Here is an 18,587-nt window from a genome sequence, read left to right on the forward strand (position 1 = left end):
GAGGGGGAAAAAAATCTGTCACTGAGTGATATTTTCATCAGAGAGGAAAATAGGTACCAACAAATGAAATTTGACTCATCTTTGCAAGTTTCACTGAGCATGAAAATGTCCCTTTAAAATTTCCCGTAAGCAGTTGCTGGCTATGGGATTTTTCCAGTGCATAGGGAATCTGAGTTCAGGAGGCCAGGGAATGCCAGAAGGAAAGGGATTTTTTGATGCTTGGGGCTCTGAGACTGTCAGTTTAAAAAATGAAAGTAATATAGAAGGGGCAAAGTGGCATTTATCATCCCATCTCTCCAGGCTCCTGTCTCTTTAATCAGCTAGCCTGATTTGCCCAGTAAATGATTCCTGAGTGAGTGTGTGTGTGTGTGTGTGTGTGTGTGTGTGTGTGCCAGCGCGCGTGTGTTGTAGCTCTGTCAATCCTTGGATTAGAACCAATGATTGCAGCTTGTAGGAGGGCTGTCCAGGGCCAGATTGTACGATGTGTCTCAGTGCCAGAGTATGAGTAGAGATAATTACTGAGAAGTCACACTCTCTCACACCCTCGGCTTTCTTGTTGTGTCCTTCAGCAAAACAGTGGATTTAAATCTCCTTCCAACAGCTTGAGAGCAACGCAATCTGTCAGGAAAGAAAGAAAGAAAAAACCGAACCTGACAAAAAAGAAGAAAAAGAAGAAGAAAAAAAAAATCATGAAAACCATCCAGGCAAAAATGCACAATTCTATCTCTTGGGCAATCTTCACGGGGCTGGCTGCTCTGTTTCTCTTTCAAGGTAAGAGCTTGCTATTGATTTGCCTACAGTAGACCCAGGAATCGTACAGTATGCTTTATATGATTCGCAGGCTCCCTGAGTCGGCTGTGCTGCACGGTTTGCAGGTGGAGGAGAGAGCGTTTAAACAGCATGGCTGGGACTTCATTCTCCCTACCAGGCTGTGAGAATATTGATTTGATTCTGGCTGCTACCGGAATGGGGGAATGTATATGCATAAGTAAAATGTGTCTGGCGCTCCTGTTAGGTGCGTGGCTATGTACTGGTCTCCCCGGCTTTATGTACATTCTTGCGCACATACACAACAGAGCACACATATAAGCAGGGGAAAATTACAGATTCAGAGGGCAGCAGGGTTGCTAATGTGTTGCTTATGTTACTGGGAAGAAATTACAAGAGGAAACTTTAAATATCGGCCAGTAAACTTGCAAAGCTTCTAAAAGGAGCAAATGAAAAATGCAGGCTAGGAAGAATCAGGTAACTGTGCATGGTGTAAGACTCTGGTCAGAGACCCAGCTTGAAGGGATGAATCAATTTGCGGCAGCAGGGGACAACTGTATTAGTTTTTAATGGGTTTGGGGGTGTGTTTTTGGTGGGGGCGGCAGGTTTGGGGGAGGATAACAAGCTGATAAAAGGCAGTGGGAACACTCAGGGGGATCTGAAATTCAGGAAAGATTTTCCAAGTTGAAGAGAGAGAGGCGAGAAGAGTTGAATGCTAATTTTGTTTGTTTTTTGGGGTGGGGGAGCCAAGGACTGGGGCGGCCATGGAGGGTGGGCTTGGTCTCTGGCCCAAGGCACCCTTTGATGTTGGCTGTGCTGTGTTGGGGTGCATTTGGAATCTGCTTCAACCTTGAGTCCATTTGCTGCACCGTGTGGCCCCACGCTCTGTCCTAGCTCTGACGTTCCAGCCGTGGTATCATCTGCTCACCTGCTTGCTCTCACCCACCCGTCCCCTGGAGGGTCTGACTTGCCTTTTTCGTGTTAAAGGTGCTTAAACTCATAGAGATTGAGACAGGCAGAGAAACTTTCCCCGGGTGGTCCAGCCGAGCTCACAGACAGGATCCCATGTGGAAGCTCAGTTCTGTGCCTTGTATTCCCAGAGGAAAGTTCAGTCTCACAGGGCGAAAAAGGATGGGGAATTCCACCCATCTCGTTCTCTTTTACCGCAGTATGGAGTTCTCAGGGTCTTGTCTGTCCCCACCTCCGGTCCTGCTGACCCCCCTCTGAGGGTAGGCTTTGGGGGCTGCCTCTGTCCCTTTGACATCGGCTGCAGTGGCTACCATACAGACCCACACAAGGTGGGCAGAGAGGACCAGGCTGGGAAGAGTCAAATGCGTGTGTACCCTCGGCTGGGGCTCAAGGAGGAAGGCAAGGAACGCTGGAGGGATGGGAGTCCAATGACAAGGAAGTTCCCAGTGGTGGATTTTGCAGGGATATCCTTGATGTCGTCTGCTGCACTCAGCCTCAGAGAGGCACTGGCCTCAGTATCTCTCTCCTCTCCTATGGGACCATCGGTGTGTGTAAGAGTAAAGGAGCCAACTTGGAGGCATCCTTGACTGACTCCTCTTACGTAATATGGAGCAGCAATGGTGCGTGTGCGCATGTATGTGCATGCATGTGTGTGCAGGGCAGGGTGCTCACCCCTCCTGTTCTTGGTCCTTAGGGGCTCACCTGAGAAGAGCAGAGGTCCAACACTAGCAGTGGGGAAACTGAGTTCAGGGAGAGGCTTCTATGATGCTAATAATAGAAATGAAAACTAAGTAGACAGAAGGTAGAGTGAAAGGTCAGAGGAAGGGAAAAGGAAGGTCCCAAGTCCCCAATAATTTCCATCTGTCTGCAGGTCCATGTAACGTCTATCTATACATCAAACTGGAGACAATGGCCAAACTTCCACCAGCAACAGCCCTCTTGGCAGCATGCCAGGAGCCCCAGGGCCATACTGAATTTACATATAAATTAGCATATGTGATTTTTTTTTTCCCCCTTCAGAAATAAATGCATGGAAGCATAATATTTGCTCATACTTTGAATCATCCCTAAATAGACGAGTAGGAAGTTGCGGTACAAAATTCTCCGGGGTGGGGGGTATAGCTCAGTGGTAGAGCATTTGACTGCAAAATTCTCCGGGGTGAAATCTGATTCGGTGGTCGGTCCTGTTCCTAGCTTGGTGGGGGGGATAGAGGTGACAGGGCTATCTTAGACCTCCTCACATTCTGCCAAATTTGACTTTCCTTGGGAGAATAATGGTCTTATTTGTGCTACCCACCTTGAGCCAGCTCTGAATAGATTTCAATGTATCATAATAAAACTGGCTGCTCAATTTTAAGGAAGAATAACCCCCAAGGCCCCCACACCACTTGCCATTTGGACTGGCAAAGGTGATGTCTGTTTTCTCTCTCGGGGGATGGAGGCTGGAGTCTGCCAGCTATCTCTTATCAAACTTGCAGAATTACTGAGGCAACCCGGGTCTTGCCTGCAATAATCCACCCCTATTGCATTGACCCAGTGGGACTAGTTAGAATGCAGTACACATTCCAAGGCAATTTTTTCTTCTCTGTTTTTGTTTTAAGCTGGCTCTTCCTGGAGCCGCTACTTCCTGGGTTTCTTGCCTTCTTAAAAAAGGTGTCCAGGGCTAATCGCCGATTATGGACCCCTTTCTGACCCTCTCTTCCCCCCCCCCCACCCGACCCCACCAGCAACCATGATCCAGCTTAGAGGGGGAGGGAATTTCCAAGGGAATCAGCACTGATTAGTGATGGGCAGAAGGGAGGGGGTGATTAGCGCCCTGGGGCTCTGGCCCTAAGAAGCACCGCACTGGGGTTGATTAACTCTCAGCTCTTCTTTCCTGGGAGCAGGAGCTGGGCAAGCTGGATTAGGCGGCTGTCCTTTTCAGCACACCCGCCCACCTTCTGCCACTGAGAGGCTCTGAAAGGAATGGCTGGTAGTGCCGCAGCCCTTCTCTTTCTAGAAACCCGACCATTTCTCCTTCGAAGGATTAATGCTCCCTTTAACACCTTCCAATGAGTTTGGCTAGATTCCTGTCTTACCTTTCAAATTTTTTCATCTCCTCACGTCCCGCATCAACTTATATCTGCCCACTTGAGACACAAACAGGCAGAGCAGAAGGGAAAGGACCGTGGGGGCTAAGTTCACGCTCTCCTTCACTCGGCACTGATGACATGGACACTGTTCAGCTGGGCAGATCCGCCAACTTCCTGCCACTCACAGGAAATGTTTGGGTGCCAGCAGCAGCCTGAGTTGGGTGTTGCTTTAGGGATGTGAGGGAGGCAGATGAGGCCATAACAATGTTTACTGGGAAAGTGAAAAATTGGTGTGGGATGATGGGACCCTGGACCTGATGTAAGCATCATGGGTACTTGCAAGCAAGCCCCCCCCCCCCCCCAAAAAAAAACAAACTCTGGGCAAAGAGACAGAGGAACCTCATGAAGTAAACCCTGGCTGCTGTGCTTGCTGCTGTCAACTCGGGGCAAGTGAGAGGTAAGGAGTGCAGCAAATGCAGCATACCTTCATCCTTCATACTCCGTGACAGTCTTCTGAACATTTGATCAAGGGTGCCTGGAGAGTCCCAGCACTGGCCAGCAGGTCTTGCTGCATGAAGACCATTCTTGGGATTGCAGCTTTAGTGACCAGGTGCCAAGCCTCGTCCTGGTTCTGGTTCTTACTTTCTGGCATCTTAAAAGCTGAATATAACCCCAATAATGTCTTCTTATGAGCTGGATGCCTAGCCCCTGACTTCTGTTGTCTCTCAGTAAGCCTCTCCCATATTGCTGGTATTAGAGGTGTTTAACTGTGTCCTTGAAGAGATGGTCTCTCCTGTGTCCCTGCTCAGGTGCTCCGTTCTGGAATGTCTGGGTTCTGTCCTTGGTGTGCCTGCATTCTGGTTATCTAGAGTTACAGTGACCTGGGCTGGGATCATCTACCGGTCACAGATGGCCCAAAAGACCAGTGTTGCCTTCAGCCACAGTTGATCCATTGGGATGCTGTGACCCCTCTTAATATCCTAAGAACAGATGACATTTCGAAATCAATATGAGCCGCATGCTTCTGGCATGTAAGGAGACACATGCTGACAAGATCTGCAGCATCTTTTCATGTCTGTCTACTCATGATGAACACACTTTGGGTGGGATCATCATATCTGGAAGTTGGCCCTGTTCCAGGTTTTTTTGGTTTGGAGTCCATGGCCTGCTCCTACACACCAACTAGAATGCCAAACGTGCAAACAAACTCTGCTTTATATCTGACCTCAACAGAGACCCTACAGACTCTTCAAACTCTCCCATGAGCATGGCTTCCAGGTTCCAATCTAGTTCTGGTGGCCTGTGAAAGGCTCAGTGGGGAGCAGGCACATCTGAGCTCAAAGTTGCCTATGTTTTCTGCAGGGGAAAATCTTTCCCTCTGTGAGCCTGTCTCCCCACCTGCCTGCCAGGCTGGGGAGCAACTCCCCTGGGTGTTGTAAGGACTCATTAATGCTTGTAACACTCCAAACATGTGGTGCTAAGTGGAACTCCATGCTGAGACTGGTTGTATTTATGCAGTTTACTTCCTTTCTGCTCTATTGGCTTGTTAAATGTTTACTTTATGTCTATAGTCATTTGAAATTCAATAAAACAGATTAAAAATAAAAGATGGAAACATGCAAAAATAAAGTAATTGATGGTATATGGGTCAGATGGGGTCTGCGGCGCCATTGTAGCCTTCCTCTCCTGGTGGTGGATGCTTCCATTCCATACCACTCCCAAGCGCACAGGGGAAGGGCAGAGGGTCTTTGGACGGAGCATGAAGGAGGCCTGCCTCCCATCCATTTGTCAAAGGAGACTTCTGCATGGAGGTGCAATGCGGGCAGGTGGCAGAAAGGAGGAGGGTCGGAGGAGAAAGTCGGAGCTAGGAGTTTTAGAGGGTAAAAACAGCTCTAGTATGGATTAGAAAAAGTGGGGGAAAAGAGGACTCAATCCTCTTCATCTCTGAGAGCTTCCTATTTCATTTTATATATTTCTGTATTTATTTACGCACCCTTCTGGGTGACGCTTGCCCATTATCACCTGCTTAAACTTAAAAGCTCTGTGTGTTCCTCCACTTTCCCTCTCCTTCTGTCTCTCCCCCTCCCACCCTCCCTCCCTCTTTCTGCCCTCTCTCCCCCTTTCCTCTTTTTCTCCATTTCCCTTTTTCTTTCCTCCTTTCATTCTTCCTTCTCCTCTACGGGAACAATAATTGATCAGTTGACAGATCTAGGTCACGCTGGCAGGGGTTGCTCTGTTTCATGCAGGCTTGCCCAGGAGAAGGAGGGAAAGTCTGTCTTCTCAGTTCACAAGGAGCCCAGATGATAGGGCGCAGCAGGGGGAAGAAGGGGCCAACGAGTTGGTGGGTGAGTTCAGCCATCCCCAGCAAGGGTACCCGGGACCCCGTTGATTGATTGCAGTCTTCAGCTCTTTGATATCCCTGCCACTCTAATTTTCCATATCTGATTTACCTTTGCCCCTTGTCCACGTTTCACTCAGCTTCTATACCCTGCCTGTTCTAGTCCTCCTCATTTTCCTCTCTACTTCCCTCTCCTGCCCTCTTCTCCTTTTCTCCTCCTTCCAAAACCCTGACAGATCACAGATACTCCCCCACTTAAGTCATATTAGAGAGATGGCCTTTTGTTTATTTGCAAGAAGAAAAACAGAAACCCTGCCAGAAGAACTCTGTAAGTCATTTGCAAACTGCAAAACAAACCAACAAAGATTCACATTTTCGGTGCTGAGAAGAGAATATTTCAAGAGAGACTGTCAAGCTAAGAAATCAAATATTGGAAAACACATTCTTTAGCACTGTTACTAAGGACATCTTAGGTTACTAAATTTGATTTTTTTTTTCTTCTCTAAGAGTATTGCCTTCACAGTTATAAAAGACTGTTCAAAGAACTGGCTGGTTTGGGCTTCAGTGGCTCATTCAGATCCACTCTCTAGAGACGCTGCCTTTGCTTTATCTTGGTGGTGCCACCAAACTCGAACCCAACACAGACTGTAGCTGGGTATGTGTTTACTGATTCAATCACCCAGCAAGTGTTTACTGAGTACCTATTATGTTCTGTGTATGATTGCGGGTGGCGGCAATAAATATATCAGTGACTAAAACAAACTAAAGGATGAGACCAAAGACAATAGAATTTCCAAGATTTGACTTGGTTTGCCATCCTTTTTAATAGCATACAGAAGCACCAGCAGGAATGCCAGGAGCAGAGGGAAAGAGTGAACAACACAGCTTCTGGTTTCTTACGGAAATGATGGTGGGCTGCAAGAAAGCAACTAACCCCTGGTCCTTGTTTTATCTAGAGAGCACTGGGAGAGGGTGCGCAACTCCAGTTCTGTGTTAATAACACATAAGAGGTGCTGCCTTTGCTTCCCCCTGCTGTCACCTGCCAAGAAGGGGCTCATGCATGTTTGATGTGCCCTCAGTTAGTATGTGGATGATGAAAGCTGGTGTAAGTTCGTTGGCTTTGTGACAATTGTTATTTTGTCATTCAAGTTAGTAGCTGATTCTTGGCCCGATGCCACCCTGTCTGGTAGCTTACCCACCTCCTTTTTGCCCTGCCTTCTGCACAGAACTAGAGGGCCAAAGAAGGTAAGGGGAGCTAGGTGGGGAGACAGTTATATAAGACCAAGGAAGGATTTGCCTCTGGCAGCTGGTCTGGATGAGACAAATAAGACAGGGGACCTCTGTGAAGGATTCATAACTCAGGGCAGATCTAAGGTAATCTCCCTTCTGAGAGCCCTTTTATTTGCTACCCACTCATCACACCCAACTTAGGGTTCCTAGAATAATAAAAATGCATCATGACTTATTTGTTTTCCTCTGGTCATATACCACAGTTGGGGCACAAGCCTTCTTCCAATCCATCAACTTCTGTTTTCAGCCCTATGTACAAAAGGGACTGTAGCTTCTCTTAGGCTCACACTGTGTACTAGCTGTCTCCTGAATGCTCTAGGATGATTGCTTACCTGGCTGCTTCTATCTGCATCCCCACGGTGGTGGTGAAGATTGTTTTTAGCTTTTCTCATGGAGGAGAACAGATAACTGCTTTGTCATGGATCCTGATTCTTCCAGGTCAAGCAGCCTACAGCAATTCGACATTTCCTGACCCCTTCTCAGAACCAGTAAGGTCCTCAGGGGGTAGGTTCAATATGTGTTTATTTGCAATATTTTCATTCCCTAAATCATTGGTTCTCAAACTTGGTGTATCAAATTGCCTGAGGAGCTTTATAAAAATACCAATGATTGAACAATATCCCAGACCAACAAAATCAGAATTTCATCATCAGCCTTATTCAGGCTCTGTAAGAGGTTCTAATATGTGGCCAGGCTTAAAAATTATACCTCTAATGTCATCTGAAATGTTCTATGGTCTTGGGTAAGGCACCTCCTCACTATGAGCCTCAGTTTCCATGTCTCTAAAATAGATAAGTCAGACCAAAATAATTTTCAAGTTTCACTTCAAGTTCAACATTTTGCAATTCTGCAAATAGTCTTTTTGAGTATAGCACTTGAAAGATAGTGATGCTAGAAGAAAGTATTCAGAAACAGTTTCTGTTTGTAGGAGGCTAAGAATACAGACACAGTCACAGACAGATGACCAAAGTTAGAATGTGTGAATTGTGTGTGTGCACGCAAACACGATATGCTTTATCGTATCTATTACATCACATACCCATTTATGCATGTAATTCTTTACAAGGTACCCTTAGAATGGGGTAAAAGGATTAACAGCATTTGAGGTATAGGGAATCAGGAGTGATGAGGATTCTTAACTGATCCATTGAGAAAAGAAATTCAGGAACCACTTGAATGTGGGTCAAGAAAGAATGTGTTAGAGCTAGATTTAGAGAGCACTAAGGGATGGTGAGCCTTGGAAGAAGCTCCACTCCTTAGTGTGAAATTTGCGTGTTTTTCTTCTGTTCAGGCTCCACTTCTCATCCCCAAGAGTCAGCCAGTAGTGTTGCTTCCGTTGCTCTCCTTCTCATGGGCAACAAAGCCTCAATGCTGAGAATCTCGATAGCAATTTTGCAGCTAGGATGTTAGGCAGAAGTGAGGCTGCTTCTATTCCCCAAGCCAGCTCAGCAGTGCATACAGGAGTGAAAACTTGGTCTGTTTGGGGGGTACACAGGATAGAAGGCACATGGGGAACAGAGCTACCATGCAAATTTGTTCCCAGGGCAATCTCTGGTTAACTCAGGAAGTACTCACTTTGAGGGTTCCCCAGAGTACTCACACTGCTGTGTCTGCCAGCTCCAGAGTCACAACCAGCTCAAGCCCAGAGAAACTTTCAAGCTTTCAGTTCCTTTCCTTGAGTTCTGGTATCTCAACAGTGCAGCTGCAGTGGTCCCCTAGCTTCTATCTCCATTAAGGGGAAATATGCCTATCTGCAGATAAACTATTTTACCTGACCATTGGATTTCAGGAAGACGGAAAGAGGAGGAAGAAAAAGGAGAAGGAAAATCTGTCTTATTATAGATTCTTGTCATTTGCTCTAGGTCCAGAGAGACATTATAACATAGTGGCTGGTTTACCTGTGTTCAAACCCTGGCTCTTCCACTTCCTAGTTTGAAACTTTAGGCAATTCAGTCAGCCTCTGTGATTCCCTTTCCTCTTCTATAAGATGGAGATAATTATGAAACTTAGTTTTAAGGCTGTTTTGAGGATTAAATAAGTTGCTGCAGATAAAGTGTTTGGAACACTGCCTAGCACATAGTAAGTTCTCAAAAAATATTATCTAATAGTATTATGATTGATATAAATACTACCACCTACAGGACAAGTCTATCCTTCTTCAACATGACCTTTATTTAAATATTTGAAAAAGTGATTTCCTCCCCTCTTCCCTCAAATTTTCTTTCCAAGAAGTTAAATATCTCCAGCATTTCTCCTATTATTATTATCCATACTAAGTATTATTATCCATACTAAGTGTGCTGATGCCTTTTCTCTAAGGTTGTTCTGTTTACTCTGTATTCTTCTTAAAGTCTTCTTCTCCCATCGTGCTCTGAGTAGCCCAAAATATTATAGAATATGACCCCTCCTGGTTCCAAATCCAAAGGGAAAGAAGTCTCAGCTCTTTGGAAAGATACCAGAAACCCTATGGCTTTGGCCTGGGATTGCCAGCCTCTCCTAATCCTTTGACTCCTGTTCCATGGACTGCTTGAGGGCTCATCCTCACAGCACATGTGCACAATGCTCCCTCTGCCGGGTGCTGTCTTCGTTTACCTCAAAAACACTTGTTATAATTCAAGAAGAAATTCCAGGCTCAGCATTCCTCTGAAGCCTCTCATTTCATCCTTTATGCCTCCATTTCTCTTGTACTAACCTCTATTCTTAACATCCATCCCACACAACTCTACACGTTTAGTTATGTGCTCACATGTCTATCTTCCCTTACTAGACTCTGAGCTCCTAGAGGTCAGGGACCGCCTTATGGATCTTTACATCCCAAATCACCTCACACAACACCTGGCATAAATTCAATGCTCAGAATTTATGGCTGGAAAGAAAGGATGGAGAGAGGGAAAGACAGAGGGAAAATGGCATGAGATCCCCTTAGGGATTTTTTGGAGCCATATGACCCTGTCAACTTATGGTGAGCTGTTGTCAATTCAACCATTCCTTTTCCTATGCTTTTGGTGTTTTACTATATGTACAAAACCTGGTCTCAGAACTTATCCCTTCTGATGTTATCAGATTTAATTGATACTTTCTTTCTGACAATATCTTTTTGGGACTCTGAATCTGTGATTCCATATTTTAGCAATTCCTCTTGGTGATAATCTGTCATAAAACATATGTTATAGGAACCTGGGTTGTGGTGGATAAGCTCAATATTTATGACTGAACTTACCCACGAGCAGAAAATAGTCGCTCTAGTAGTCAATAGATCAGTTAAGCAGAGGATGGGATGGCTTTCTGAACCTGCACTGGCACCAGGAGGAGTGAGACAGACAGGGGAAATGTGGATCTAAGAAAAGAGGGAAGTGACTGGATGGACTGTATTTACTTGGAGAAGATGAAGTGGCCGGGTGTTTCTTAGCTTCAGATCTACTTTTTCTTTCTTCCACAAAGTTGTCCACTTGGGCATTTGACTCTCCTCCTAAACACTCAAGAAGAAACTTGGCCCAGACATGGAGAAAGTTAATTGACAGCTTTTTTCTCAGTGCAACTGGTGATGCATAGACATCTGCAGTTGGATAAACCATTTCCTAATTTTGAAAACAAATAAGAATTAATTAATTGTTCTCCATTTCTCCTTCCTTTCCCCCTAACACTTCTTAATAGAAGGATCTAAATGCCTTGTCACCATTTTTTCATTACTTTCTTGCACTGCTGAAGACTTGTCAAGGCCAAAATAATTTAATCATCAAATACAAAAGCTTTTTCACAGACTCCTAGAGTTGTGAGATATCATGGAATTTTCTCAGTCTCCCCCCGCCAAGGCAGCAATCACATGTGAATGATGTTCGCCAAATTCTGCCTTACAATTTCAGAGATTCCCAGTGAGCAGAGACTAACCACCTATGTTATGGTCCCCAGTTCTGGCTGCCTATCAAAATCACCTGTGGAGATTGTTATAAGATTGTGGAGATGCCCAGGGATGGCTTACAAAAATTCTCATTGAATAGGTCGGTATAGGCAGAGTCCCTTCTACTTTGAAATAACTACAGATGATTCTACTGTTCAGATACAATGGAGAATAAATAATTAGCACCCCTTCCTATACTTGATAAACTGTGAGAAAACACTATTCTGGCAAACACTTTTGATATCACTTAAAAATAAATTATTATCCTTTCTTTGTATAAACAGTGTTCTAAATTTGTTCAGGGCAGGAATGTGCACATTCAAAATATTCACCACCAAAATTCCCTTATAGCTGAGTATGGTCATGTAATGCAGTTCAGGTTAGTGGAATGTAAGCACAAGTTAATTTGGCGTTTTGAGGATTATACTCAGGAAGCCTGTGCTTTTTAAGTCTTACTATTGCTGATTCCTCTTGACTAAGAGAATGGCATGCTACCTGGAGATCCAGGAAACGGCTTGGAAACAGGAGGACAAACAATACATATCAATGGCAGAGGGGCATGTGAGTGGTTCAGTCAGTTAAGCATCGAACTCTCGATCTCAGGTCAGGTCTTGATCCAGGGTTGTGAGTTCAATCCCTGCATTAGGCTCCACACTGGATGTAGAGGCTACTTAAAAAAAGAAAGAAAGAAAGAGAGAGAGAGAAAAGAAAAGAAAAAAAAAAGAATGAAAAGGAAGGAAGCTTTTAGATTGAACTAAATAGACTTTTGGTAAATCAAAAATAGCTGAGTATAAGCAATTTCATATGGCTCAACCTAATTAAAGGATCGTGGATTCAAGATGACATAGCAGTTGTACCAGCACTAGAATAGATGTACCCATACTCACTATAACTTATGAAAAAAAAAAGCCCATATTTAATTAGGTTTCTATTACTCATAGATGAATATAATCCTAATGAATCTTGTTGAGCAATTTTGCTTCTTTCTAACTTCTGTCAATTAGAGTTGCTAAAAGATATAAGGAATATTGTGCGATCTTCTTTCTAAAAGATGACTATCATGAACCTACTTATCTTAACATTCTTAGTTCCTTCTTCTTATGATTATCATATGGCATAACTTTTAGACCATTAATCATCCTGATCCTTATCTCCTGAACATGCCCTAGTTTGATAATGATCCACTAAAATGCATTACCAGACAAATTCTCCCAGATGTAGTTTGATTGCTAAAGTGGGGCATGGACTATTACTTATCACATTTTGGACTTTATAGTTACATAGGTTCATTTTATTATTGTATTCTTTTCTTTTTTCTTTTTTTCCAGAGATACCATACTATTGGCTCATATTGATGTTGTACTCATTCCTCTGACAATTTGCTATTATGTAAGACCTCTCCTATTCTTGCTTATAGTTAATTTTCTTTAAATGTTTCTTCTAAGTATTTTACTGCATCTTGGGTGCTTTATTTAAATCCACTGAGATTATTTTTGGTTTCTGATGAGTTGTTGCCACCAGCTTTATGTCATCCTCAAATGATATAGACATGTAATCTCCATATCATCAAGGTGAATGATATCAAAAATTTTTAAAAAAGCAACATAATAGACCCAAGGACATGGCCATGTTCTTACTTACATTTATATCTCACTCCAGAATGATGTATTCATACCTTACTGCATGCAAGCCATAAACAACAACAAAACAGAGTTCTACTCAACGAAGTAGACAATTCAACACAACATGGTAAGTGCTGAGATAAAAGACAATACTGTTTGCTACGGCAACAGCTAGGAGATTTTTCAGGTCAGAAAATTCTTCTAGAAGGAAGAGATGTGAAATCTGAGAAACAAAGGTCACTATATCTAACCAGGTAAGAGGAGAGAGAAATGTTACAAGTATAGGAGACTGCATATGCCAAGGCCTAGAGTCAGAAGAGTGTAGTAGGAATCATGAATCCAATATTCAATCTGGCTAGATGGAGCATGTATGTGTGGTTTTGGGGCTTAAGGGGATGGCGGGATGTAGGTAAAAAGACAAGAGGTGTAAGTAGACATGTAGGCAGAGGTCAGAGCTTGAATGGCCTTATGTTTCCTATTATAAAGATTTTATATCAAGAGAAAAAAGTGCATGTCTGATAGTAACACGATCAGATTTGTAGTTTTACTTGTTGAGTAACATTATTTGGATTACTTAAAAGTGTTAAAATATTATTCTAGTGACAGTGTGGGGAACGAATTAAAATGGGGGCAAGACTAGAGACAAAGGAGCCTTCTAGAGGATGTTGCAGCCAATCAGGCATAAGTTAACCAGGGTGAGTGCTCAGAGAAGAGCCAGGAGAACATGATGACATCAAGGTCAGATTATGTGTGTTTGGAGAAGGCAGGGATAATAAAAGTGTCAAATGCTACTAAAGGATATAGTAAAATTACACTTGGTGACAAAAATATCTTCTATCCCCTTGGGAGAACAGTTTTGTGGGGTAAAGCCCTAGTTTGTGGGGGAGAAAAGTGAGGCGAGAATATAAAAAATGTGGACAATTATTTCAAAAAGGTTTTTGTTTTGTTTTGTTTTTGGTTGTTGTTATTGTTGTTGTTAAGAAAAAAAGAGGGAGGAAGTGGGGAAACAAAAGGGAATTACATTTGGAGAGGATGTTGTTACTTTTTTTTGGTAATATTTTGTTTATTTATTTATTTGTCACAGAGTGAGAGAGAGAGAGAGAGAGAGAGAGAGAGAGAGATTGAGCGCACAAGCAGGAAGAGTGGCAGGCAGAGGCAGAGAGAGAAGCAGGCTCCCCACTGAGCAAGGAGCCCGATGTGGGACTTGATTCCAGGACCCTGGGATCATGACCTGAGCCAAAGGCAGCAGCTTAACCAACTGAGCCACCCAGGTGTCCCAGGATATTGTTACTTTTAAAGATGAGAAAGACCTCTTTGCATGCTGAAGGGCAGGTGCTCCTAAAGGAGAAGGAGGAAAGGAAGACCCAGGAGTTGACTGACCAAGTGAGGTCCATTAGGGAACAAGAGAGGGTGTGAGGGGTAGCAAATCTTGAGCACTGGTAAAAGAATGAGTCTTGAAGACAAGGAGAATGACAAATTACATTACTATACAAAGTAAGGAAGGAAAAACTTATTTAGGAATTCCTATTAGGATTGGATTCAACTGCAAATGACAGAAACTACATAATAAAAGTGGTTTAAATATGATAAGAGTTTTTCTGTGTGACCACAGAAACATTCTACTTTGTTTCTGGCTGGTGTAATGTTTTCTTCTCATGGAAGAAGAGGAGGATGAATTTTAGGAGGCCATTAGCATGTGGTATGACAGGAGGGAATGTTAGATCTCCATTTGACAAGGATGGAAGAAGCCCTCAGGCCATACAACACACATACGGTTAAGGTGTCACCACCTACTTTGTGGCATCTAACCATGGGCTTTCAACATTTCTAGTCATTAGGGAAATGTAAATGAAAATCACAGTGAGATATGACTTTATACCCATTAGGATGGCTATTGTTAAAAAAAAAAAAAACTCAAAAAAGAAAATAACAAATGTTGGTGAAGATATAGAGAAGTTGAATTGGAACCCTCCTGCACATTGCTGGTGGGCAAGTAAAGTGGTGCAATCATTGTGAGAAAGGGTTTGGTGGTTCCCCCCAAAATTACGAATGGAATTATCATATGATCCAGTAATTCCACTTCTAGCTATATACCCAAAAACCCAAAAATTTGAAAGCAGAGAATCAGATATTTGTACAGCCATGTTCACAGCAGCATTATTCACAATAGCCAAAAGGTGGATACAACCCAAGTGTCCCTCAGGAGATGAATGGATAAACGAAATATGGTGCATACATGCAATCAAGAATTATCCAGCCTTAATGAAAATAATGAATTTCTGACATGTGCTACAACCTGGATGAACCTTGAGAACATGATCCTAAGTGAAAGAAGTCAGACATGAAAGGGCAAATATTGTATGATTCCACTCATATGAGGTACCTAGAATAGGCACATTCATAGAGACAGAAAATAAAAGTTTCCAGCAGCTGACAGGAGGAAGAAATGGGTAGTTATTGTTTAATGGGTAAAGTTTCTTTTTGGGATAATGAAAAGTTCTGGAGATGGACGCTGAACAGTTTGGGTGTACTTAATGCCAGTGAACTGCATATTTAAAATGGTTAAAATGATAAATTTTATGTTGTATAGCTTACTCTGGTAAAGAAAAATGAAAAAAGAGAGTGAATCTGCTGCCCTCATACAGTTTGGATTCAGGTAACCCTTACAGCTTGGTTGCGGGAAGGTGAAGGAGTCTGCATTCAATGGCTGTGATTTTCTCTGAGTGTAATTTGGGGAAGATGTGTGTTTGCACACATGTGTGTTCATGTTCACACAGGTGTCCATAAACCTGTAGGGTGTGTTTTCCAGAAAGCAGAAAGGGACTAAAATAGTGACTTGTGTAATGGGCAAAAGGGCTGACTATTGACACAGGATTGCACAGAATCTCCCTCCTTTCCTCGTGACATTCTCTTTTCTCTGGATGTTAAGATACAATCTCATCCATTCCTATCCGATTTTTTCATCTCTTTTTATGGTTCTGGTCCTACCATTTAGAAGATGGTAGCAGACTATCTCTCAAACATGGGCTCACCTCCAACTTTTTTCTTTAGTTGACTCTTGAAGGAATTATACCAGACACAGTTTTATATTAATGGTTTGCAGAGCATGTCCACATAGACCATATTTCTTGATCTTCACATCCGTCACATCCCAGCCCTTTCATTAACTCTGACTTTTGGGAATTGAGGTTTTTTTGCTTTTTGTTTTTCTTATCTTTTTTTTTTTTTCCTCCAGAGCCTTTGTTTTCTTCATCTGTAAAACAGGATATGTAAACTTCCTTGGAATGTAGCTTCCATGTTTCACTGAATTATGCTTGTGAAACCTGGGGACTGTACTTCCCCCCTCTACCCTCCTCCACCCTTCTTATTCCTATAATCACTCACCAGCTCAATTCAGGTCTGCCTCTGAGGAACCCCCTGTATCTATGTGTCCCTCCTCTCCTCCGTGGGGGTCCTATCTCAGTTCAAGCTCCAGCCATGTCTTGCTAAACTAATGATGCCTCTAAATAGGTCCCTGCTACCAGTTTTCTCCTCAGGTGAGTCGATCTTCTCTCTTGCTAATAATTAATTATCTTGCTAAAAAATCAAATTTCATCACCTCAGTCGTTTCTTAAAATATCCATTAACTCCACATAGCTGGCTTTCAAGTCAATAGCACAAGTTCTTTAACTTGGCATAGAAGTCCCTTCCCTATTTTGTCTCAGCCTCTTTCTTGCTCTGTCTTCTGGCATCCTTCTGCTTCGGACCTTTTGCCCCCTGGACACAAATGCCCTGCCTCAGGACAGTGCCTTTGCACACACTGCTCTTTGTCAGGGATGTCCTTCCTGCAGGATTAGCCCAGGGCAACACTATCCTAACTTGGTTTAATGTTTAAGATGGAATGATGGAATAAATAAAGCCAGGAAAAGAATTTAAAAGGCTGAAAAGGACAAAAATTTTTGAAACCTATTCTATTCCACCATTTCTACACTGAACCTTCAAGGAGACCCCTCATAGCAGTTTCTTTAGTTCCTTGTCTGCCCATGGGGAAGAGGAAGGGTTTTGTTTCTACACAATGTCCTTAGATCTGTGGTTGTCCAAGTGTGGTCTTTGAATCAGAAAGTCTGGGGCTTTCTGAAACATAGCTGTGTGCATTTTAATAAGCCCTTCAGGTGACTGATGCTAAATTTGAGGAACCACTGACTTAGAGAAATGGTGAACACAGATGGAGGGAGCTCTGACTGGAAGGGCCACTCCCAGTCTGGGATCTGGGTGTGTGCCTGCATTGGGAGTGGGTATAGTTACCTTTCTGCCCTCATTGGAGGGGTCTCAGTTTCTCTTGAATATAGCCACCTCAGGCAAAAAAAAAAAAAAAAATCAGGACAAAGCAACTTAGTTGTATGTAAGCTATGAAACTATCTAAACTAAGTAATTGAATATTCCCTTTTGCTAGGATTGCCAGTTTTAGCAAACAAAAATCCAGGACACCCAATAAATTTGAATTCCAGATAAGCAACAAGTAATTTTTTTATTATGCACAGCACATGCTTACACACAAAAAAAAATATTTGCTATTGATCTGAATTTCAAATTTAACTGGGCATCTTGTTTCTTTTCTGTTTTTATCAGGCATCTTCCTTTTTGTCCCTTAAGGGCTATGTGTGCAAGGAAAACAGCCTGGGCAGAATTCAGTGTTTTAAAGGTAGAAGTTATAGTAGTCTATTTCTTTACTCTTTAATGAAGAGGAAAATTATTTGTCTGGGAAGAAAAAGAATGGCTGTTCTTTCTGACTCACTGGGTTATTTGTAAAATCTACATTTGAAAAAAGGGAGGGAGGGAGAGAGAGAGAGAGAGAGAGAGAAGATAGATAGAAACAAGATGGTGGTTGAAAGTGGCCCCCACGCCAGAAAGTTCCTTCCTCTTGAAGTAACAGAACACCCATGGAAGAGCCAGGCCCTGAATCCACATCTCCCACAGCTGAAATGTGGAGCAAGCTTCAGGGAGATGGAGCTCCCCTTGGGGCTCTGCCTCCTGGGCGGGTTTTCTACACCACCTCCCTACCTGTCCCAGGTGACAGGACACCACCTCAGAGGTGGGACTGTGGTGCTGTGACTGGGGAATGAGTGACAGACTCCCTAACAAGATGCAGCTGAGGGAGCGGCTTGCTGACAGAACAATTTGCTGGTGCCCAGAATATCCACCCAGCCCCGGCAAAGCGGCAGCCTAGGCGTCAGGAGAAATTTCAGGATTTATCATTCGCCTTGGTGTCAGGTTTTCTGCTAGCCGGCATACTTCCCCCGGTGCTTTTGCAGACCTGCAGCCTTGACGTGCTATCTAAGAAGGCTCCAGAGCCCCAGGAATTACATGTAAAACTATTCCATTTTTTCCCCCTCCTGATCCGCTTGTGTTTATGTAAATGACTGGAAAAGCAGTTTTTGGCCTATTTCCGAAGCTTAAGGGCTTCGTGAGAAGCCTATTATTGAAAAATCAGAAACTGAAAAGCAACTTCTTAGACAATGAATTAGCAGCTCAATGACTGTGTGTAATGCCAAGTGTACTGTAACTGGCTGCATTACAAATAGGAACTCCCCTGGGATTCAGTAATCAAACACGTGGCAACAGGTTGTCTGTTTCAACAGAGAGTGAGTAAT

At 43.2% G+C, this 18,587-nt stretch overlaps 1 protein-coding gene and 1 non-coding gene across 3 annotated transcripts in view; both read left to right on the plus strand.

Annotated features, from left to right (window-relative positions):
• The first annotated feature begins 501 nt into the window (after positions 1-501).
• The window catches only part of NTM (neurotrimin), a 967,921-nt gene continuing 949,835 nt past the window's right edge, over positions 502-18,587 (plus strand). Inside the window, exon 1 of one of the 2 annotated variants that reach the window (XM_047692549.1) lies at positions 502-771. In XM_047692549.1, the coding sequence (XP_047548505.1) occupies positions 690-771 (82 nt within the window). In that variant the 5' untranslated portion in view covers positions 502-689. The remainder of the gene's footprint in view (positions 772-18,587) is intronic. The other variant, XM_047692554.1, reaches the window with a different exon arrangement.
• Positions 14,652-14,777, plus strand: LOC125080304 (U6atac minor spliceosomal RNA). Its single transcript, XR_007121325.1, has one exon. It is a non-coding gene; the product is annotated as a U6atac minor spliceosomal RNA (small nuclear RNA).

Source organism: Lutra lutra, chromosome 10 (genome assembly GCF_902655055.1).
Source record: "Lutra lutra chromosome 10, mLutLut1.2, whole genome shotgun sequence".
In the NCBI taxonomy this organism is placed as follows: domain Eukaryota; kingdom Metazoa; phylum Chordata; class Mammalia; order Carnivora; family Mustelidae; genus Lutra; species Lutra lutra.